Source organism: Magallana gigas, chromosome 6 (assembly GCF_963853765.1).
Source record: "Magallana gigas chromosome 6, xbMagGiga1.1, whole genome shotgun sequence".
Classification (NCBI taxonomy): Eukaryota; Metazoa; Mollusca; class Bivalvia; order Ostreida; family Ostreidae; genus Magallana; species Magallana gigas.
Window position 1 is genome coordinate 41375099 of NC_088858.1, and position 23064 is coordinate 41398162.

General features: G+C 36.1%; 4 protein-coding genes across 5 annotated transcripts; all 4 read right to left on the reverse strand.

Moving 5' to 3' along the window:
- Window positions 1-1891: 1891 nt before the first annotated feature.
- Window positions 1892-4937, reverse strand: LOC105345230 (putative leucine-rich repeat-containing protein DDB_G0290503). Its single transcript, XM_066086996.1, has 5 exons — window positions 4789-4937; window positions 4374-4460; window positions 3714-3979; window positions 3505-3545; window positions 1892-3389 (listed from the first exon to the last, which is right to left on the reverse strand). The coding sequence occupies exons 2-5, from the start codon at window positions 4457-4459 to the stop codon at window positions 2451-2453; spliced, it is 1332 nt and encodes a 443-aa protein (XP_065943068.1). The 5' UTR covers window position 4460; window positions 4789-4937; the 3' UTR covers window positions 1892-2450.
- Window positions 4938-6953: 2016 nt separating this feature from the next.
- Window positions 6954-9031, reverse strand: LOC105345221 (kinesin-1 heavy chain). The gene is made up of 3 exons (XM_011453302.4): window positions 8553-9031; window positions 8430-8461; window positions 6954-8288 (listed from the first exon to the last, which is right to left on the reverse strand). Exons 1-3 carry the CDS (start codon window positions 8881-8883, stop codon window positions 7323-7325), a joined length of 1329 nt encoding a protein of 442 aa, XP_011451604.3. The 5' UTR covers window positions 8884-9031; the 3' UTR covers window positions 6954-7322.
- Window positions 9032-11367: 2336 nt separating this feature from the next.
- On the reverse strand, window positions 11368-13676 carry LOC105345210 (putative golgin subfamily A member 6-like protein 3). The gene is made up of 3 exons (XM_011453292.4): window positions 13218-13676; window positions 12739-12803; window positions 11368-12611 (listed from the first exon to the last, which is right to left on the reverse strand). Exons 1-3 carry the CDS (start codon window positions 13534-13536, stop codon window positions 11610-11612), a joined length of 1386 nt encoding a protein of 461 aa, XP_011451594.3. The 5' UTR covers window positions 13537-13676; the 3' UTR covers window positions 11368-11609.
- Window positions 13677-15045: 1369 nt separating this feature from the next.
- On the reverse strand, window positions 15046-21397 carry LOC105345196 (uncharacterized). Of its 2 annotated transcripts, none has more exons than XM_066087331.1 (2): window positions 21223-21397; window positions 15046-16713 (listed from the first exon to the last, which is right to left on the reverse strand). In XM_066087331.1, the coding sequence occupies exon 2, from the start codon at window positions 16671-16673 to the stop codon at window positions 15282-15284; it is 1392 nt and encodes a 463-aa protein (XP_065943403.1). In that variant the 5' UTR covers window positions 16674-16713; window positions 21223-21397; the 3' UTR covers window positions 15046-15281. The 2 variants fall into 2 exon arrangements, with proteins under 2 accessions (XP_065943403.1, XP_011451575.3); XM_011453273.4 differs by lacking the exon at window positions 21223-21397 and adding an exon at window positions 19177-19782.
- Between the last annotated feature and the right edge of the window lie 1667 nt (window positions 21398-23064).

Consider the following 23064-nt stretch of genomic DNA (forward strand, 5'->3'; position numbering starts at 1 on the left):
TCGTTTCTGTTTTGTACAATTTATTTTGGCCCAAACAATAAAAACAATACATGAGATTCTGGATCAATTGAAGAGCTATTCCAGAAAAAAAAATTAACACTTTTGTTTTGAATTATCTTTCCAGATAATTATGTTGCTCCTCTGGGTACAATTTGTTGTAAATTGGTGACCGTCATTTTGTTGTTCAGTGCCACACATTTCCATGTAGTTTTTAAATAATCGTGCCTCGTTCCTTTGTATACTGTAGACACGGTTTTTTCAAAGGCTGCATTAAAAGAAAATGCATAGAGCATGGTTATTTAAGAAATAAACATCCATATTTAACTATTTACCAGGATATGAACTGGGTTGGTCACGTGATCACATCCTGTGGAGTCCTTCGGACTTCTCAGAAGATTTGATCACGTCCCAACCAAGTTCATATCCCGCTGAACTTTTTAACATGGCTGTTTATTATTTATGCTGAAAAAGGCTAATCGTTTAGAATTGTTAATATTACAGAGTTTTTATGTTTACAATAATCCAAGTGATCAGCACGTACGTGATATGATCATTGTGATGTCATAAAAACGTTCACACAGAATTGAACGTTTTGGCTATTCTAAAGGTTCATATAAGCATGCGCGGATCCAGAAATTTTTTTAGGGGGGTCCGACGGTTATTTGAGTTTGCCAGGGGGATCTGAGGCATATTTTTGGTAATTTTATAATGTAATTTAAAGATATTTTAATTTTACAGGGGGGTCCGGACCTCCTAACCCCCCTCTAGATCCGCGCATGTATAAGGATGTAAACATATGCGTATTTCTCACTTAGACTGCAATTTTTTACAACCCAGGAATGTCAGTATTCAACCGTTCAATTGTAAGTTGCCTTGATTCTTTCTATGCAATGTCAACTATGAAAAACTTTGATGGGACTACTGTTAATGATAATTTCATGTACATGTACTTTGACTCGGTTAAAGAATAAACTTCGCTAGCCCTCTTTGAAACAGGTCTTATTTTGCTGGCTTACTTGTTTCTACATTTTTTTTGAGAAAGAAAAACCTTGAATCAAAATCATGTAAGCACCCTATCAACAGAATCACTGGTACACGTTTACATATCAACGCTTCTGTATATTCCTTGATGTTTTACCACCAATTTTAAGTCATTAATTGATAGAATGGATTTTCGAGGTCCTTGCATCAAAATGAGTTTTAATTTTTAAATAATAACTTTTTTTTATTATTCGGGGTCAATGAAAGAAGATTAAACTTAATAATAAAATTAATTAAACTCACATGCGTTTTTTTCTCTGTTTTTATCGCAGAAACAAGTGCCTGCGATTTATCTACATTAATATCATAGTAAATTTTGAAGTAACAGGCTAATGTAAAATTGGAACCATTTTAACAAGGCCTTGGACTTTCAGTAGGACGTAACTATCCATTTTTTGCGTCAAAACAAGTTAAAAATGACGCTGATTTCGAGTGAAATATACACCGATTGCGTAGTCTTGGCTCAAAAGCCAGACAAATCTTGTTGATTTCAAAGAGCAATGGCTGAATGGCCTACAATGAAATAGACAGGCCTGCGTCACATTGTTGTTTAACACAACTACCCAAAGTCCAAGCTCTTGTTAAAATGGTTCTAAGTATGGAATCACTTACTGAAGCCGAATTATTCTAGTTCACTGCATTGATCTGATTTTTTTTTTATTTTAAAAAGGAATATTATTATTTATATAATCAATAAGTCTGTAAAAATAACAACCATCAAAATAAGTTACTGACTGAAAATATAAAACGCCAAAATGTTGCATCTTAAAGAGAAACGTTGGATATGTATAAATCATTCATCGCTTAGCAGCAAATCATGTTGGATAGAAACAAAATGTTTTAAAAAAGGTCAATATTTTCCCGATCTCCGAGATAATACACAGATCATCGGGATTTTATTTCGTTTGAAACATGACTGACACATGTGATCTTAAAATTCACATGATGACTTTACATCATTCAAGATTTGACAACATGAAGTTGACAGACCTTTTTCATAGAGATCGTGGATGATTTAATATGTCTGCTAATATCAGAAACTGATCTCGCAAGACTTTGGTCGCCATGTCTGGCAGAGTTGGCGATTTGCCGATAGTTCGCAAAGTGAACGCCAGAATCAGTGCAGGTCATGCAATATGTACATTTGATATCTAGTCATGCTTTGAAAGCAAATTTTGGTTGAATTAAAACTCGAAATTCACAAATATACAATTACTTTTATCACTTTTCAGTAAAGTAATTGTAGTTATTTCTTTCTTCCAAAGTTGAATAAATGAGAAACTAACAACTTTTCTGAAGAAAAATTACTATTGACATAAAAAAAATTGAAATGGGTCTTGACAAATAATTCAAAGTTCCCATTAAACATACAATTAACTCTGCGATCATAAATCTCTCTCAAAATAGAATCATTTCATTTTGTTTCCGTTAGGATTTTTCCAGAAAGAATTCTTTGAATTTTCCACTTTTCCGGACGCATTGAATGGTCTGACCATCATCGGTTTCGTAGTTGTCGGCTGCTTTTTGCCGCGGTAATTTTGATCGCTCGGTGGTAGAATCGCTAGCACGTTTTGTTGCTCATGCTGTGTTAGCACGGTCATTTCAAGTCTCTCGAGATTCTCCTGCAGAATAGCCAGTGACGCCTGTTGGGAGTTTAACTGTTTCTGCTGCTGCGTCAAAAGTTGGTGCGCGCTATCTTTCTCGGCCCCGAGTTTCATGATCTCCTCGTGCTGTTTCACCAATAAATCCTCCAGTTTGATCTGTCCGTCTGCCAACCTCTGGTGGTCGGCCGCTAGCTGCTCGATCATGTTCAGTTTCTTGTTGATCATGGTCTCCTGGTTTGTGATCTCTTTGTCTTGCTCCTCGATCGTTCTCTTCAACTCTTTGATTTGCTGACCTTTTTCAGTCAAATCAATCTGCAAGTTGGAATTGTCTTTGACTGATTTTCGTAATTGTTCGTTTTCGATTTGCAACTTTGTTACCCTTTCGTGGTATTTATTGTTGGTTTCTTTTAACTTCCCCATCACGTTTTGCAAGTCTCTGTACTTCCTTTGCATGTCCACAAGTTCATCATCCTTGAACTGAAGCTGTTGCAGCAGCTGTGCTTTTTCTTCCCTTTCACGTATTAGCGCGTCTTTAGCACTATCAAGGGTTTTCATCACTTCTGATAGCTGCTTTTCGAGTTCAGATTGTCTTTGGATGATTGTGTTGAATTCCCTTTGAGAGGCTTTTGTGTCTTTTGAGAGTGTTGATAGAGACATTTTGACGCCGACAATTGCTAGTTTTTCCTCACGTTCACTATAGGACGTACTTATAGGTGTACTAGTATCCCATTGCCTAGAACTATTCTGTAAAATGAAAATATAAATCGTGTACATGTACATGTATAAACTCTTGTTTTGAGTTTTGGAAAAGTTTGTTCATATATTATATACATGTAGCAACAATTAAAAGTATTGGTACCTTTGCAGTCTTTTCGAAGATATCTTCAGAAGTTAATGTATCTGTAAAATAAAGAGGATTATATATATATATATATATATAGAGAGAGAGAGAGAGAGAGAGAGAGAGAGAGAGAGAGAGAGAGAGAGAGAGAGAGAGAGAGAGAGAGAGAGAGAGAATTTGAACAGCAGTATATCATGTGAAGGAATTTGTACTCATCTATTCCTTACATTTACTAATCGAATCCTCGTCTTCCGTTTCTGTTTTTAAGTTTTCTACCACGTGATTGTACCCACAATCCTTTAGAACCTCACAGAAGTGGGTGAATCCGGTCGGGCACGTTTTAAGCACGCGCTGTATGCACGTGTCAATCCTATCTTTGTACGTCCCTTGTTGCAGGACGTCGTCTTTGTCGGAGGGGGACAGAACACATCGGTCCTCCAACGTGTCGCAGACGATTTGGAGATTGATTTCTTCGTTGAGAGTTAAAAGATACCTAGCGAAAGATTTTGAATCATTTACACAACCATGATTAGAGACTCGTGCAGTATGTACTGGTACAAGCAACACATTACTTCGCCCATAAGACAAAACTCAACACAGAATTGATATATTAACTTCAGTTGGCCTTAAATTTACCAATGAAGATTAAGGTTTTAAACAGACTGGGTGGTCAACAAAATACCAATAAGCTCCTATAGAAAGTTCAATAAGATATTTTATAATCCATTAAAAATAAGAAAACATAATTTGATACGAAAGGAATAGATGTTGATGTTTAATGTTCAGCTTTATCCCAACTCCTTTTAGTTGCAGCTCTCCTTATAAAGGAAGTAAGAGAAGTCATAGAGGCCATAACCACCCAGCCTTTGGAGATCAATACAAAATACCTTAGAAAACTCCATTTACCATCAAGGAGATAGGTCTGTTCGACATCAGGATCAAACGTCACTTTTCTCTTTTCTTTTGTTTCCATTCTGTTTAGGAAATGATATAGCCATTAAGAAAACATGAGGAGGTTAAAATGTCCTTTTTACTTACTTGAAAACAGATTTTATTTCAATTTTTTTTTTGCAGCAGTTTCACAATGACATAACGACTTTTAAAATCTTAAAATGACTGAAAAGCGTCTAAGCTTTACCAAGAAAAGGAAATTAAGGAATTATGATAGGCTATTTGCATTTCTGTGCGTGTACCGTTTAAAAAGCCTGTGCAGATAAAAGTGATGTTTGATACACATCATATCACGATAAAAGAAGTTTTTGCCAAAAAAAAAATCCAAAAATACTTGAGACTTGTCTTTACCTTTCATTTAGTGTAGCTCCGTACCCACACTTCTGGTTTTATGAGGGAGATTGAACATGGAGAGGACAGGAGCAGACTTTGGCAAGCCTCCATGCTGTCTCCGGCCGTGATTAAGCATTTATCGTACTGACGCTTCAATCACAGATAACTGTATTGTTGACAGAATTCAATTGTTCCCGGGCTGATCGGTTTGCCATTTATTATTCGGGGCTTTGTTTTCTCGTGCGAACCTTTTTGCGATGGGAACCGTGATTTGGTTTAATCGGAAATTAGACTTAAAAACACAGGGCTTTAACAAAAGTCATTTTTCGGAATCGTAAAAATACAAATTTTATTGTTTAATAATGTCGATCCAGTTATTATTATATAGTTGCATATTTTTTTTTTATTTCAAGATCATGAACACTTTCAATATGTAGCAAAATTTTAATACTAGTAAATATATTTTAATATTTAAATATCTCACAAAGATTTTGACATGATATGGTTCATTTGTCGAACCTCTATTCAATAGCATTGACGTAATAGGATCAATATTTCCTTACCCAATGAATATTACATTTCATCATTTGAAAAGATATTGATCGATGAACCCATCGGTACCTTCATATCTTGCATGAATCAGCAAAGAAAACATTTTATTGTTTATATTTACATCTTTTTAAAACAAATTTTTGAATTGAACATAAAAGTAGGTAAAAGTAAATAAATTATTGTTTATTAATGTACTTAAAAGAAGTAGCTCATGCATGCCGTCTTATATGGGAATTTGAGTATGGCATCGATCATCATGGTTATTTCGTGCAGTCTAGGAATAAAGGAGAAAATACTCGACAGTAGTAAAATATAAAGTTAGATGCTTTTTTTTAAATGAGCTTATATAGCAATTCTAATAATTACAAAAAAGTCATACCTTACCGCGCATCTTACCTTCATTATAGCATAAAACGTCGAAGAAAGCCTTTTATATATATTTTCATACTTTCTTAAACCTTTTTCTTCCTCAAAAATGTTTTATTTTTATATTCTTTTACATATATAATATAATTCAATGTAAAATTTTGCTTGATTTCAGTTTGACAGCAATATACTTAAAATTAGATAAACTTAATGTATTTCAAATCAGGTGATTTGATTGTAAATCGCTGCTTGCTGAATTTATGTTTCCTGCGTATTGTGAAAATTACAGGGAGTTTCTTCCACATTTATAGGAAATGTATATATCACTAGTCCAGTAAGTTGTCACCTGTCATGTTAAATAAGGAATAAGGAATCATTCTTTGAGTATTATGAGGTTATAATTTTGGTCGGGGCGTGATCAAATCCAATAAAGCCCGAAGGGCTTTATGATAGATTTGATCACGCCCTGGCCGAAATTATCACCTCATAATATTCAAAGAATGATTCCTAATTACTTATATTTATATAATTTTAGGCCATCGTACGATTAAATATTTAAATATAAATAAACAAACCCCGCTGGCGCCTCAATTTGGCGTCATTTGTATTATGAGTTATATAGTACAACATCGATACGTAGTGTTATCACAGACAAAGACACTGGATAATGTAAATATAATCGGATAAAATCTCGATGTGTAATGTTCGCTGAATTGTATATTTTTGTTTTGTTTTTCTCAATACATGTAGTTGCTTTTTCATTTGTTTGGAGGGGAGAAGACTGTTGTTTGTGACTTTAATTGTTCTGTAGATATTATTCTGCTGTATTTAAATCTGAAGAATATCATTATGGTTTCGAGGAGATTAACAGATATGGATACTTCTTCAATAATTCTCTCAAGCTTTCTACGCCCGAATGTACCTGCATTCTAGTGTCACCATGCCCCCCCCCCCCCCCCCCGATGCATGCATTCTAGTGTCACCATGCCCCCCCCCCCCCGATGCATGCATTCTAGTGTCACCATGCCCCCCCCCCCCCCCCCCCCCCCCGATGCATGCATTCTAGTGTCACCATGCCCCCCTGATGCATGCATGTATACACAGTGCTCCTGTACTGGTACTCTATATATCGTCCCACATGTGTTCTGTGTGTACAAAGGACGATGGACCTTTGTGTTACCAATTATATGATTGATTAAATGGTTTTTAACATCAGAGGTTTCACAAAGCATTGGTCCAGATTATTTGAATACAAAACGCTGCTATTTAATTAAGATTTTTATTTAAAATATACGATGTAACATGATAAACGAATAATTAACAAAGGGCCCTCTGTACAGTTTGTCATTGGAATGACCTTCAAACTTCCGTGCAATGGTTTCAAACGGTTCCAGAATGATACATTGTTGTAGTTGAACGTGCCAATGGGACGTGAAGGAATTTTAAATCAGTGAGAAACAATGGTGTGTAACGATGCCAATGGCTTAAAAAATATCCAATTTGCTGCCTCAAGTTTAAAGCATATAATTAGTATCTATAAAAAGAGGCAGTTATTGTGTACACATTTCAAGATTCAAAGCAGCAATAGTTTCGATCTTTTCACCGTTGATAGGTTACGTTTTTCGCGCTTTTGCTCAAAATGACCACCCCTTTTCTTGCGCTTTTCCACCTCTGGGAGGTGGCGGCGTGAACTTCACGTTGGCGTGATGAGAACGATTCACGACCCCGCTCATCCATGGCATCGAACGCGGCGGAGACACGACTCGTGTGCTTCGACGCCGGGCGTTACCTCCATAGATTGAGTTTCGGTGGTTTGAGACTGGTGAAAGCTGTTCCAACAGCCGAAGGCGCGCCTCTAGACGCTCTAATCGTTCCTCGTCTTTTCTCTGCATATCTTCTAGATGGTCAATCTTTTGTCTTTGTTTTTCTTTTTCATCTCGAAGCTCAATGATTTGAATTTGCTGGCGAGTTCTTTCACTAACCCCTTCGTCATGTAGGACCTCTAGTTTCAGAATCTGTACCTTCTGTCGCTCGTTTTCGTCCTCGATGTCTCTTATCTTCTTGAGCTGTTCGTTCAACTCTTCGTCTTTTTCGATGAGCTGCTGCCTCTGTTGCTCTAACTTCTGCTTCAGTTCATCTAACTCTTCTGCTTTCTTGTCCAGGTCAGCCTTACTCTCAGTTTCGCAGACACCGCTGTCGCGAAGTTTCTTGTTCTCCAACTGAAGCTGAATAATCTGTTTTTGAAACGTGTTCAGTTTTTCAATGAGAGCTCGGTTCATTTTTCTTAATCTCTCATTGTCTGCCTTCACTCGCTGCAGTTCATCCCAAGACGGATTGCTGTGTTGTGTGGTCTGAACAATTTTTTGGAAGAGTTCGGCAATTGTTGGTGCAATGCGCACGAGTTCAGTCTCTAGAGTTTTCATGTCCACGCTGGCATTTTCTGCAGCAACATTTGCCATGGCAGCTGCAGCTGCGTGCACCGACTCCGCAGCCACAACAGGATCAGGAGCAGACGACACGTTTGTATTAGTGCGGGAAACAGATGATGTACTCCTGCTGTGGGCAGGTGGAGGATTTTTCTCTGGTTCCTCATTTATAATCTAAATACATGTATTCATGATTACAAAAGTTTAAAGAAAGTCCAAGAATACCATGCTATACTTATAAAACGTCTAGATTGACCAAAAGGAATGGGAAAATAAATAACTTTACAAATAAACAGAGAAATTCAAACTGCATACCTGGTCTTCTGATCCAACTGCGGCCGCAGGGCCTGTATCAAAACGTATGAATAGAGATGTAGATTCATATCATATTAATGATTTCAGATTAAAACCAAAACAAGTATTCTAATTCATTCTTACTTGTATAGGAGTCTTCTCGACCCGCAGAAACAGCTTTTGGCTTTTCAACAATATCCATTTTCTCGTTGATTTCTTCAAATTTCCCCGAGGAATCATTGCTGAGAATCTTACAAAATATCTCATACCCTTCGTCACCAGTCTCCAGAAGAATGTTTAGAAACTTCTCCGCTCTCATTAGTTTAGTGTTGGGCTTCACATTATTAATATCGTTCTTGTTTTCCTCCGTAAACACTCCGGCCGCTATCATTTTATCCGTTATTTCCGGAACCGGAAGTTCCTGTTTCAGGAACATCCAGTTCCTCCACAACTTCCGCTCGTTTTCAGGCTTCATTTTCACTCTTTAAATCATCATAATCGTTTTCCTTTTCTTCTGCTTCATATCGCAGATGTGAGTTCTGCGACGTCCAAAATTCAAAATGGCTTCCAGATGTTCAAGTTAATTTGGTATTCTTTTGTTCCTAGGGATTTAAATGATATCTCCTGTTGAATTCATCCGATCAGTAGCGTTCTTGTTGATGAGTCTCCGTTGTTAAAATGATAGTGATGATGTCACAAAGGTCATCTGTGGGGTCAAATTGAACAAATACCAACGACACTTGATATTATATTTATCTCACCGCCTGGCAATGTTAGAGGTTTATATAGTTTTAATAATTAATATTTTTACAGATAAATCTCTATTTCGGGTTTTGGCAATTTAGGCTGCATTTTTATCTTGCACTATTAGAGGCCGAGTGTTTCTCGCGCGTCCCTATGTCAAGGATTCGGGCAGTACTAATTTGCAGACAAAATAATACAGAGACAAAAATTCGCAAACAATATCATATACTAATAAACAGAAGAACAATGGTAACATACATGTATGCTTAAAATGATATGGGGGTGGGATGAATGGGATAGAAGACCGGGCATAGTTTCATTGTTTTTAATTACTTTATCTTTTCATCTAATATTATCTATTTTACACTAGTTTAATATCATTCCTTGTTGTTGGATCATCAAGATCCAGGTGTAATCAGACCGTACCATTTTTAAGGCATCACTCTTAAGGTTGCAAAAAGGTACATCGTTTCTTTAGAAAAAGCTGCACAAAGGTAGTTTATTCGAAGCCACTTCATAGACACTTGTTTCTGCATTAAGTATAGTCAATATTGTAATATTAAATCTACATATGATAATGTAATATAATGGGGTCAACTTTATCGCAGAATCAAGTGCCTGTGGAGAATTTTCTTTTTTTGGGGGGAGGGGGGGGATTTGCAAAATCTTGATGTATAAGAGAAGACATGACGCATTGTGGTGTATTTTTAGGACCACACAACCATCGACAACTCACATTAAACACTAACAAGCATAAGGGGGAGAGGTCACACCCCACTCTAAAAGATTAAAAAATAAAACTTATTAAATTCAAATAGTAAAGTAAACAAAAAATGTCACACCCGGCCCCTTATCATGAAAAATTATCAACACCCCCCCCCCCCCCCCCCCCCCGGTGAAAAAAAATTCTTGATCCGCGCATGGAGACAATTCAGGAATTTAAACGGTACCTTCTACGATTAATTTGCGAATGGAATGGGATATATCATGTGATTTTTGATTCCGAATTGTTTGAAGTCAAGATACATGTTTAAATTCCACATTATAATGGTTATAAATTGCAATTGCCATGCTAGCAATATTCGTGATGCACATTAACACATTAGCAATGTTTACTATTGGTTTTTTATTTTCATTTTACTTTTAATTTTCGAAATGTTAATGGGAAAACTACGGTTTAAGAAAAATAAACGCAAAGGATGTTGACTGGTACGAAGATAAGAGTTGCTTTAGCGCTGTATTTATTTACTGATTATAAATATATAAACATGCAAGTGTTAGGCGATTTGTATATGCAATCAACGAATTAAGACTCGTATTCATGAATCAATGCATAAAAAATTTAATTTAATATATTTATTCATATCTTCATTTCATTATTCATACCCAGATGTTATCCAGAATGTCGTATAAACTCGATTGGGTTAATATGTGATACTATTAGCTTATTGGTTTTATCCAGTTTCCATTGGATTTATGTATGTACATGTATATCCCGGAAGGTATGCTTATGAATATATATTTTTATACTTGAATGAAACGCCTATTTTTTCATCTCTTAGATGTTGCTAATTATTTACAGCAACATACTGTAAAACAAGGTTTTTTACACGTGCAATAAAATCTTTAATGTTTCTGAGATTCTCGAGCTCGTTGTCGCAATTACAACAATACCTATCTCTGTTTATCAAGCAACCATAGCAGCTGCTACATGTATTTGTTGTGTTAATGTCAATGGTAGCGCTATTTATCTATTGTATATAGGGAAAACTTGGTTTTTAACATTATGTAAATACATGTATCTATTGAAATGATGCCAAGGTGTAACCATGCTTATCATCGTTAAAATTATACGGTTTAAACTTTTCAATCTTTGATTTATGGTGATCTCGTGTTGACATCTACCACACCACTGGTTCGAAATAAGTTAATTTTTGTTAATGTTTTACAATTTCAACGATGGACTAGGATTTTAAGTTCATATTTTTAGTTAATACAAATGTTAGATGTTAAATGTAAAACGGATATTTTTTCACTAGGGAGGTAGGTCAAAGAATGTTTCGTAGAATACCGGTATTTTGATTGAGAAGAAAGTTTTCAGTTATTTTCAACATTTAATTGTATCTACAGGATAAAAACATAGATACCAAAGTATATATAATGAACAAAAACTATTTTGTATCGAGATTTAAAACAACAACAATACACATTCATGTTCATTTTGAATATTTCATTTTATAAGATAAAAAATTCGTCGTACATAAAATCGAACATCAACATCATAAGAATTCTAAACAGAAACGATTTACAACACTCTCAATGAAAAGGTTCTCTGGACAAAATACAATTTCAACTTACAGATAAAAAAATTAACATTAAAATTGCCATTTTTGAATGAAATGGAAAGGCTTGTATGTCTGCATATTTTTTTTTCAGGTTTGAGTGACGTCATGTTTATCACGTGATTTCGCTGTTGTACATCTGACCCAGAAGTCGCTTGGTCGTCCTGAATTTGGGGTCCCGGGATTTGATGCTCTTGGTTTTGTTGACCGGGGCTTCCTCTATCTGCTTCAGTCTTTCCTCCAGTCGTCGCAGACGTTCGTCTCCCTGTCTCTGCTTTAGCTCCAGCTGACGAATCTGTTCCTGCTGTTTATAACGGTCCTCTTTCAATATGGCGATTTCTTCCTGTTGCCGCTCGTTTTCTTGCTGGCCCTCCTCGTGAAGAATCTCGAGTTTCGTGATCTGCCGTTTCTGGCGGATAATGTCCTTTTCAATTTCCTTGATTTTCATCAGCTGTATGTTAAGCTCCATTTCTTTTTCTTCCAGTGCATTTTTCTGTTCTTCCAGTCTCCTTTCCATGTCTTGTAATTCCCGAGCTTTGCGCCCAAGTTCTTCCTTTGCCTCTTTAGCACCTTCGCCATTTTCCCTAAGATTCTTATTCTCCAACTGCAACTGGATGATTTTTTGCTGGAAGTTGTTCAGCTTCTCAATCAGTGCCCTGTTAGTTTTTCGCAGCCTCTCGTTTTCTTCCTTCACCTTGCGGATTTCTTCTTCGCTGACCGGAATATTTGAGGATGTCGTCTTCGATATCTTTTGGAAGAGCTCAGCAATGGTTGGTGCGATGCGAACAAGTTCCTGCTCCAATATGTTCATGTCCACTGACAAGTCTTTCTCGTTTAGTCGTTTGTCATCGCTAGAAGCGGCTGATGGCGGTTGCTCGTCTGCCACGTAAGATGGTTGAGGTGGCTGCGCTTGGTTTGGGAATCTAGTTACTGAATTGACCTCTCCCGTGCTGGGCTGACGGACCATTCCTCCTCGAGCGCCGCTATTACTTGTTGGACGTCGTGAGCTTGCGCTGTTGGGGTTACTTCCGGAATTCTGAGACCGCCATGCTTGTCTTGCAGATCGCCGATTTTTCTCTCCGGTTTCACCATCTCTGCTTATATCAGTACTTCCGCTCTACAACATTCAATTTTAAACATGATCTATTTTTCAACATTTCAGAAAGTTTTGTAATATTAAAAAGCATTGTTTTATCCTTAGCAAATGCCTTGTAATAATTGTACCAAGGTGCTTAAATGCTTACTGAAGCTGTGGAAGGTCTTTGTGAGCCTCGGGTGTCTGGCCTTAAATCACTAGAGGCCGCGGAAGCTGTTATAAAAATGATGCACATCAAATAAAAATCAAAATGTGGAAATCAATTACTGTTCTAGAATTCCCGCCTAGTTTGTATGATTAATCATATCTCCATTGTTTTTTGTTATTGACCTGTACAGATTTATAAAAGTCACGTGATTTGCGATGAGACGTGGTTCCACCCAATAGTTTAAGATAATTTATAGTGGTGATTTAAATCCTTATTTTAAATTTAATGCTGACGTCAATATGCATATCAAATTGCGTGAAATCCAGTGCGAGTTTTTCTCGAAAAAATGAAACTTGCACGCGTTTGCAATTCAATTTTATTAGTTTCTTACGCAAAATTAGAAATAAATATACACTTGTATACTGTATGATGCCATTTTAAAGCTACAGGAAATACATAATGACAAGAAACCGCCTTACCGTCTTCCACCAGTGGGTGAACCACCATCACGTTACCACTGGGGAGGTTCAGTTTCTCCATCAGGGACGTGTATCGGTTGTCTGTTCTCATGGCGTGGAGCACGGTGGTAAACATCTCGTACCCCTTCTCGCCGGCCTGGATGAGGACGTTCAGGAACTTTTCGGCCTTCATTTGGCGCGTGCTGGGCTGCACCATCATGATATCTCTTTTATTCTGGGCAGTAAAAATCCCAGCCTCCATCATCGCATCAATAAAATCCTCCACGTAGATTTCATTCTTCAGGTATTGCCAGTTCTTCCACAACATTCGCTCATCCATGTTTGGTGGTTGTATGTTTTTTTCCCTTTGTATGGAGATTCAGTAACTAGATTCAGTACATGTTTGTTCCTTCCGATTTGGTTCTATACTGCTAAATCTACCAGGGCTAATCAAGTGTCATTCTAACAGTCGGATGAACAATGGAAAGACTTGGCAACGCTAAGAGGTCCTTCAATAGATCGCATTGCATTCTTATGACGACTGTATCAATTAGATGGCCATTCCCCAACAGAACCTCTGTGTATTTGCATACTGGGATACCATTGGTTATCAGATAATCTGAATATTGTTAATTAAAACTCAAGTAAAAGATAGATAGGAATAAATAGATATGGCTTTTCTTTGTTGTTATGATGGTATCTCTTAGTTTTTAAACCCCCGTTGAAGCCCTGTGGTTCCTGTATACAATGGTCAAATGTATACGTCATTGTTGCTGCAGGTGTACAGTTCTGTAAGAAATGGCAAAGGTATCGCTTGTTTGTCCTCCATTTCCTATTGTAGTCACGTGGTGTATTTTTTGCTTGACAAAGACATTCGTCAGTTTTGATCATTGTTCAGTTTGGTGCACTAAGATGTTTTCCATAAACAAAGATTTTATTCATATCTAAAACTGACTTATAATCTAATTTTATCCCTTACTCAACCACATCAAAGGACAATGAATAATAATGTAAATCTTCTTGAGAAGTCAAACCTGTAATTTGTGAAAGACCATTTATTTCTGTTCAATGTTGATTTTTTATGCTTAAAAAGTTTTAAGATTTTCAATATCTCAACCTCTTATAAATGTAGACTAATGTTTTGTTATGGATTCGGTGCTAACCTCTTATCAATCTTCTTCCAGTACAGGTAAGAGAACGTTTCAAATCCTGCAGTTGTATCCAGCAAATTTTATTTTTGCTCAGGATCTTCGCAGCTGCTTAGTTGATTGATTACATGCATAAGGCATTCTATAGTTTAATGTCCGATTTGTTGTGTAATTGTTAAACTTGAAATCGTTACTATACAATTTGTTAACAACTTTATCAAATTTTAAAACGACTTTTTGAAAGATTAATGTTAAACAGCTGCACCAAAAAGGGGACTGGAGGAGGTGTGTGGCTATCTGGGGGAGCACAGAACTAAACCTCCCACAGTTCAAGGATTTGTCACCAACTCTTCAAGTGTGAGTTTTTAATTTCCTGTGATTTTTTAAAATAAGAAACATCTGATAAATTCGGTTTACATAAAAACGTTTGTTTAACATTGTTTTTACTTTTGATGTAAACAGAAGAATTACGGCCGTTAATCTTGTATGTTTTACTTCTTGATTATGTGGCTGAGACTAAGTTGCTTTCAATTAATGTCCATTAGATATTCAAAACAATGAGAATACAGCCGTTCAGGTACGTGCTCCCGGATTACGAAGCTTACAGATTTGTTATAATCTAAAACCAAAAAGATATTTATCTCGATGAATTGCGATATTTTATACAATGCATATTTTATTATGTAACAAATTAAAAAAAATCATTTTTCTCATTTTATTTTATAAATATGCATTTATATTTACAACAAATTGTCGAAAAAATTCCCTCAGATTGTTTACGAGTTCATTTCACAACCACATGTTCACTTAAAAAGGATGTATGGCACTAGAAAACAAAACATGACGAAACCATAATTATACGTAATGATGGTGCAGTAACTCGCAAAAGCACTAATTCGTCTCTTTTGTTTCCAACCCCGTACTATACAGTAAAGTATCACATATTGGATCCAGTAATTAAAGAAGGATTTGGGATTTCGGACATGGTAGGAACTGTCAGACTGATGCTACGGTTAGAGGAATGGATCCGCGGTCCCATCGGGATGCGGTTGTTTTCCCCGGTTTTCAGTTTCTCTAGTTTTTCTAGCCATACCTTGTATAGGTCGTATGTCTCTAGGGACTGGATTCGTGGAACGTGCCACTTTGTTCTAGTAATGGACATTCCTTCTTTTTCTAATCCAGTGGAACAAGGGTTAAGATTTTTCGAAAGATGGCCCGCAGAACGAGATCTCGAGTTATCGACTTTTGCCCCCGGGGGCAGCTTCCACTGGATTCCAATGGTTTCAATCTTACTGCGTCCTTTACGGTAAGAGATTTGTTTGTACAACGAAGAATCACTTTTGAAACTTTTCTGACTACATGGAGTAGAATTTATTTCACTTCTTCCATCTTGTACTGGTGAATATATTTCGGGCGTTTTCCGCACATATGCAGCACTTTTCGGGGCAGTTTTCTCGGGTTTCTCTCGATCCACTCCGCTCCACGTAACTCGTCTCGCAGATTTTCGTTTAGAAGTTTCTTTCGGCGATGGAACTGGTGAAGAGGACTGGTTGCTATACGTGTCGAGGTCATTCATACCAAGGGTCAAGTCTTCATAATCAGGGGTCATCGGTGTTTGGCCTTTCTTCAAGATGCTTGTTTCAGGTTTGGCGATGGAATGCTTGTCAGGATACTTATTCTGAGGTAGGAAAATTCCTTTTTGTTTATAAACTTTGACATAAGTGGAGTCATCTTTGTCGATGGGAACGCGGGGATAAGTTGATGGACGGTCCAATCTTTTAACGAACGCGCTCTCACCATTGGTGTGATCCATAACCACGCGCTTAGCAACTGGTGTAGTGGCGCGGTTAGAAATCTGAGGCAGTGTTGAGGAGGAATTTTTGCGATTATCAAAGAAGACTTTCATCTTCTCCTGATTCCGTCTGACAGTATCACTGTTTCTCCTCATCTGCTCATGGCGTTTGATTAGCTGATGGCCCTCGCTGCTGATACGGCTTTTCTCCATTTGCATTTCGGAATTGAATTTCTTATTCAGACTAGAAAGCCGAAGGTACTCCTTGAGATTCTCTCTCTTAAGTTTATTCACGACCTCTGTCCGATTACACAGTTCTCCTGGGATGCCCTGCCTTAATTTACTGGCAATGCTATTCCTGAGAAGGTTTTTATCCACTAGGTTATTTTGCACCAAATACACGTCTTCTCTCACTTTGAAAATCTTTGTTTTTCCACACTCACTTTTAATTGAACTTGTCCTTTCTTTTGAATAGCTCTCCGATGTTGAGTAGTTGGAACTATTTTCTTTCCTCTCTATGTACGGGGACTCTCTCATCTTGACAAACTTTTACCAAAATCAGTTCTCCAAGCTTTGTCTAAAATGAAATAACAAAAATGGTAAAGTTAATCAGACACACCCTGATTTCTCTCTGTCAAAGTGATCTATCGAATCGGTTTCCCCCGGACACTTCAAACCCAAAGAAAACATGAGACTACCGAAACCATACACTTTTTGCTTAAGATTTAATAAGTCCAAGAACGGTCTTGTTTTGTAACGAGCATTGTCAACATCAATGGAGATAAAAGCGGCCTTATTACACACATAAAGTATTCCCGACCGAGACGAGCGCTAGCAGTCCCCTTGGTTTAGTGGAGGGTTCCTGTCGTTACATTCCGTTTTATACTGACAAACACGGGCTTGACTTTTGTCACCTACGGCGAGTCCTCCAAAGAATATCGAGTATCTTATCAACAAAATATAAGCTTTTCATCGATCAAACACTTTTATAATGTACCTGCTCAACTTTAAAATGACTCGAAACCATCGAAAATGACATTCGTGAACCAAATATTATAACCACCATACGTCATTTTGCAAGGTTAAACCGAGGCGCTTTTGAAAACAAAGTGAGCTAATATTGTCGAAAACATTTTTGAGAATGGTGCGATTTTTTGGTTTGTGTCAAAGGAAAAGAATATATAGAGTACAAAGCTTAATAACTTGGTACTTATTCAACCTCCTTAATATTTAAGATCTATGGAAATCAACAAAAATTCACTTCCAAATCTTATTTAATTCTATGTTAGAATTAGGAAGTTACAATTGTAGCGTTCTTGGTAAGTTTCCATACTGTTTGAATGCGTCATTTCTAAAAGCATCCAATAACAAATTATACCGCTTTAATGAAAGAAAATTTTAAAATCATTTTAATGTTGAACCAATAAAACGTGTTTGTATATTAAAAAATACATGGATATGGAAGCTAAATTTGTTTTGATGAAAATTCGCCCCCCCCCCCCCCCCCCCGACCTTTGTCCGCCCACTTCTTCAGGAAAAAAATTGGATTCAAGATGTTGTATAAAGGTATGTCTATGAGAAAGTCTCGGCCAAAGCACTCTTGTGTTTGTACATTTACATTAGCTCTCAGTTGTCTTAAGCTACTTGACTGATAGATACAGGACAAGGACGTATGATGCACTCAATAAGGAAACGGTCGCTGATTGGTCAGATTTCTCAAGTACCCGTATTAAACTTTTACCTTTCCAAGTGATTTATGTATTGCTGATATTAATGTCCATTTCTTATAAAATATACCATGTTTATGAGGCCACTATATCGTGTTCCGTGATAAAAGTATGAAGTTAGTAATCCTTCACCTCTCCAGCTTTGTTTGATTTGTCAATTCGATTTTTATTGAATGAATTAGTGCACCTGCATCTTACCAATCTTCGAATGAACCTCAACTTTTAACGTTATTGTCAAGTAGAGAAGTGGCGACCGTTTCTCAGTTTTACAAGGCTTTATTTCTGATAATAATATATGTGGCGGCAAAGGGAACAGCCTGTTCAGACCTTTGTCATATATATGCATATTTAGCGAAATATTTCTTTGAAGCCGTTAAAGTTCAGATTTTCGCCAATTTTGAAAACGTATCGAGACCCCCAAAGGTTGTTTGGAGTAGGAATCAATTTCAGTAAATTTGAAATAATGAAGAACATAAAAAGGCATATAGACACCGTTTGACTTTGACCGTTGTAAAACGTATAACAATAATCCAACTATTATAGATGTTTTTCAATATTTTTATAGAGAGCTCTTCATCTAAAGGAGATAAATATGGTCTAAAAATGGCCACAACCATCTAGCCCTCTTAAATGTACAGATTAACAGCTTAAATAATGGTCTTAAATGTACAAATTGACATCCAAAAGTTCACGTTAGAATATAGCTAAACTAGTAAAGTGGTTGTCCTTGGGCTAACCGAATTTCACAACACAATAATGTCACTCGCATTGGATATATTATTAAGAAAACGAAAATCGGAACCAAAAATCAATGTTCAATTGCACGATTTTAATCAAATATTTAAACGTTTGACCCTCATATCAACACTAGCTTTAGAAAAACAGTGTAGCATTGACAACTTGACTATTCCACACCAATAAATACTCATTCATGGTAACTGTATGATTTTACAATAACCGTATTTAGTATGGTTAACATATACAGCATAAAACATTTCGTAAACCATAAACCACTTATAAGCGACATCATTATGGAAGAACAATCAGGCACGTAGCAACAAGGAGGGGGCAGCTTCCTCCACATTTTAAAAATATCTATCTTTTTTGTACATTTGTGTATAGAAAATTAAAAGTACAAGCCAATTAGTTCCTGCACTACTTATCTGGTCTCTCCATTTTGAAAAATGATGCTACGTGCCTGTCATTGAAAAACAGTCAACGGAAATGACTAAATCGAACAAAAGGTCCGTCAAACCTGACCCAACAGCATCACGAGCTGTCCGCACGATGCAATCAATGGAGAAGGTACCTACCCGTGCCATCCTGGGCTACAGGAACAACAGTCGGTCGTGAGGACAGATTTTAAAACTCCAGTAACTCAGGCACGGTGTAGATAAAATGTTCTTTTAACCGACAGATACACATAGGATTTCCACAAAGACTGGGGGTAGATCAGCGGATTAAATGAACGGGCGCATTCCACAAATTGGATGGTAAAGTTGAAGTGAACAATATTGACCGCTCTCCTGATCGGGGAGACAGTATTGTAGCCAACTACGCCTGCATTGAATGGTCGCGGAAACCCCCACAGTAACCCGTTAACAACGTTATATCTGTCCGCTTTATGACAATCTTTCAACACAGAAGCAGTCTTCGAGGGCCATCATTTCCTTTTATCAGGGCAAACAAGAGGTGTTAAAATTTTTCAGTTCAATAAAATATATCTGTTTTGAACGAATGGCAGACAATAAGGGTGTAACAGTCGGAAGACCTCGCCGCCGCTGTGCTTTTTATTGTCAATTCGGAATCCATTTGCAAAGTGTGTTAGCTTTATTTGTTGAATGTTAAAATGCAACAAAATGACGTCTTTTAATTGTGTACAGTCCCATAATAGATATATATTCTGTACTTGAATGATCACAATGGTTAATTCAAATTGATTTCCAGAGTAAACATCGCTTAAGTTATGGCCTGTTCGGAACGAGGGACCGTTATATTAAATCTCTAATGAAGCGTCCCTTGGCGTGTCCTAGTTGTCAAGAATCAGAGGAAGTCATCGTATCTAAAGCTGGCATTTAAAGATATTAAGAAATTAAACACCCGGATCCCATATTTGTAAAGAGCGGATGTAATTCTATAAAATAATGATGATAATAATTACACGGATTCTGATATTTTTCGTTATTCATACTCAGTCATCAATTTTCAATTGAATAATTCCACAGATTTTAGTTTACATGAAGACTAACAAAATCCTTCTTGTAGATTTATATGTAACTGAAATCTTAGGTTAGAAGACAAAGCGCACTAACTGCGATCTACCTTAAACATATTCATAAACCTAATTATACCTTCTATACACACGCACTCGGGCAATATTTTCAATTAAATTACAATACCATCAAAAACCAGTTTTCAAAACCCAAATTAATTTTCATTTTTTAAAATGCGAGCAAAAATAAAATTGGGAGAATTGCCCGCTACGGAGATCGCTAATTATTCACCATGTTATACCGTCACGCTGCGAATGTTTGAGTCATATATTGAAGGCAAACGAAATTATAAGATAAGCCCCACTTCAAAAGTAATTAAGCAATTGTGTCCATTCATGCATCACCGGGCCTTCTGCTTTAACATTAACCATGAACCCTCGGTCCTGTGGATTTAATCGCCTTAGTACCCGGGGCTTTAACTAGCTCGTTGTGACAGAGCAAGTATGATGAATATGGTTTTCATAAAGCATGCATTGAAATCTTATCCTACAAACGTTATTTTTTTATCTGTGAAAATTTATGTCAATGACTTCATATCTGCCGTTGGCACACAGTCAAAATGTTCAGAAGTTAGATATCAATCGAAAAAACGAAAATCATTTTTGTTATTGAGGTTGATATATTCTGGGTCAGTCGTTTTAATCCAGTTTACTTTATTGATTATAAGTCGCCTTAAACTAAATAATTTTAGCACGTTTTGAAATATCAAAATCTGAATTAGATTATTGTTATCAGGGGAATATACTTCCTTGCTATGTAATCTTGATTTTAAAATGCATAGGTTTTTTCTTCTCTTGTATATATAGCTGATGAACCCGTACCCATTGGTTCTAAACCCGTGCAGTATGCTATACGGCTATTTTTATCGATACAGATTAATGTCAATAAATGTAGATGAAAACCCACAGCCAGAGAACATTGCGCATAAATTCTTTACATTGATTAATTGATCCCTGATTCCGACAACAATCTAAACTATTGTATATAAAAACCTGCATATAAGTTCAATAGGAAGCAAGAACACGATAACAAGCAGCAATTCCCCTTCCTGAGATTATAAATCAAGATATCATATTAAAATCTTACCTATTTTTGTGTTTAGGAAAACATTACACTGTCCTTAAAGTGTTTTTCACAGTTCATTATCGCTGGAAATAAAACGCGTTGATCCTAACGGCCATCATGAGTAAAAAAAAAAGTTTAAAAAATATACAGTATCGTTAAATCAATCGGACTCGGTTTAGAAGTCTATCTCACGATAAATCGCCTAGAGATCTTGGACTAACCTTTTAATGCTATTAATTCCCACAACACAAACTTACGGAGAAAATCTGTTTAGACTACGCGTAATATTTAAACAATGAGAACTGATGAATTCAGCTTGATCAGAAAAAAGATTTTAAAAATATTCAATCAATATTAATGAAAAGATGGATAATCTTAAAATGTCTTTAAAATATCTAACAAGCCTTGGTATTTTAACGTTTGTAAGATTGTGGAAGGTGAATTAATATCCCATACTTAATTTTAGAATTCAAAAGTAAGAAAATTATTGAGTATATATAAGCTGTGATTAAGCTTATGTAATTGTAGTGTACAATGGTGCCGCAATACTATTATGCTAGATAACAACTTTGGTGTGAAGAAGAGTACCGTTCCTAAAGATATGAGTAGATATGATTTTTTCTACTTTTTTATCTTTTCTTAATTAAATTATTAATTCTACATACTATATTTGGAATCAATGTATGAGAAGAATTGCGTTTTTTTCTGTGAGATTTTTCGTTAGTAAGAAATTAATAGATATGGGATGAGTTTTTTATCTACAAAAATTCCAATTTCATATGTTATTATTCTTTAAAAAGAATAATCCTTTAAAGAAAAATTTAATTTCTGATTTTGGTGCACAGACACATGTACAGTATGTTACATTGTAATACAAGTATATTTTCACAAATATTTTAGTTAATAAAGTTGTACCTATTTCTTTTGACCTTTTCACAATATTTTAATGATATAAATAAAAGGGGGACTTTATTATACAGCTTGGCTTGACTTCGTTAATGAATAATATATTCATAACTGAACCAATTACATACAAACCTGCTTTGATTCATCCATATTGTAGAGGGATGCCATACTTTTTTTCAATTTCAAATCATTTATTCTCTCAAAGCTATATAAATGGTAGAAGAGGTACAGAACAAGCGCTATATATATATATATATATATATATGCAGAACACCACACACACACACACACACACACACATACACAGTCTGTATAGCCATTGTGTTTGTTTCTAAACTGCAGAGGTATGCCAAACTTTCGAACACAAGAACTAGAATTTGTAACAAAAACAGATAAATTTATTGTATTTTGTTCTTTACGAGCTGTATATGACTTTTTAATGCATACAAATTTTGACTGTAACAGTTGCAAATATATAAATGTGTTGGATAATTACTTCTTTCAACAGATCAATTAATTTAGATTTCTAATAATGCAGGTATCTATAAACATTTTGGAAAGATAATTTAAACACAATAAACTGCCTTTTCCGACATTTCCGTCTCTGACGACATGCATTTTTATTAAGCTGACTACTTTTATACCTTTTTGCAATTGGAAAAAGACAGTGCAGCGTTGAATTTTTTTTTCAAGGAATACTATACATTTCTAATCGAATTCACGATAATGAAAAACTCTTTTTGTTAAACACTTTTACTAGTGTTTATTTTTTTTAAAAATCGTTTTTTGTTAAGTTAACTACTTTCAGTACAAAACATCTTTGAAACATCGACAGGGTTCAAAAGATATAATAATTCAGTAGCATTAAACCCATGACAATATCTGTATATTCTGGATCAGGACATTTGATTTACGATCTGTTTATCAGTCATGAAACCCCCACCAAGGAAAACAACA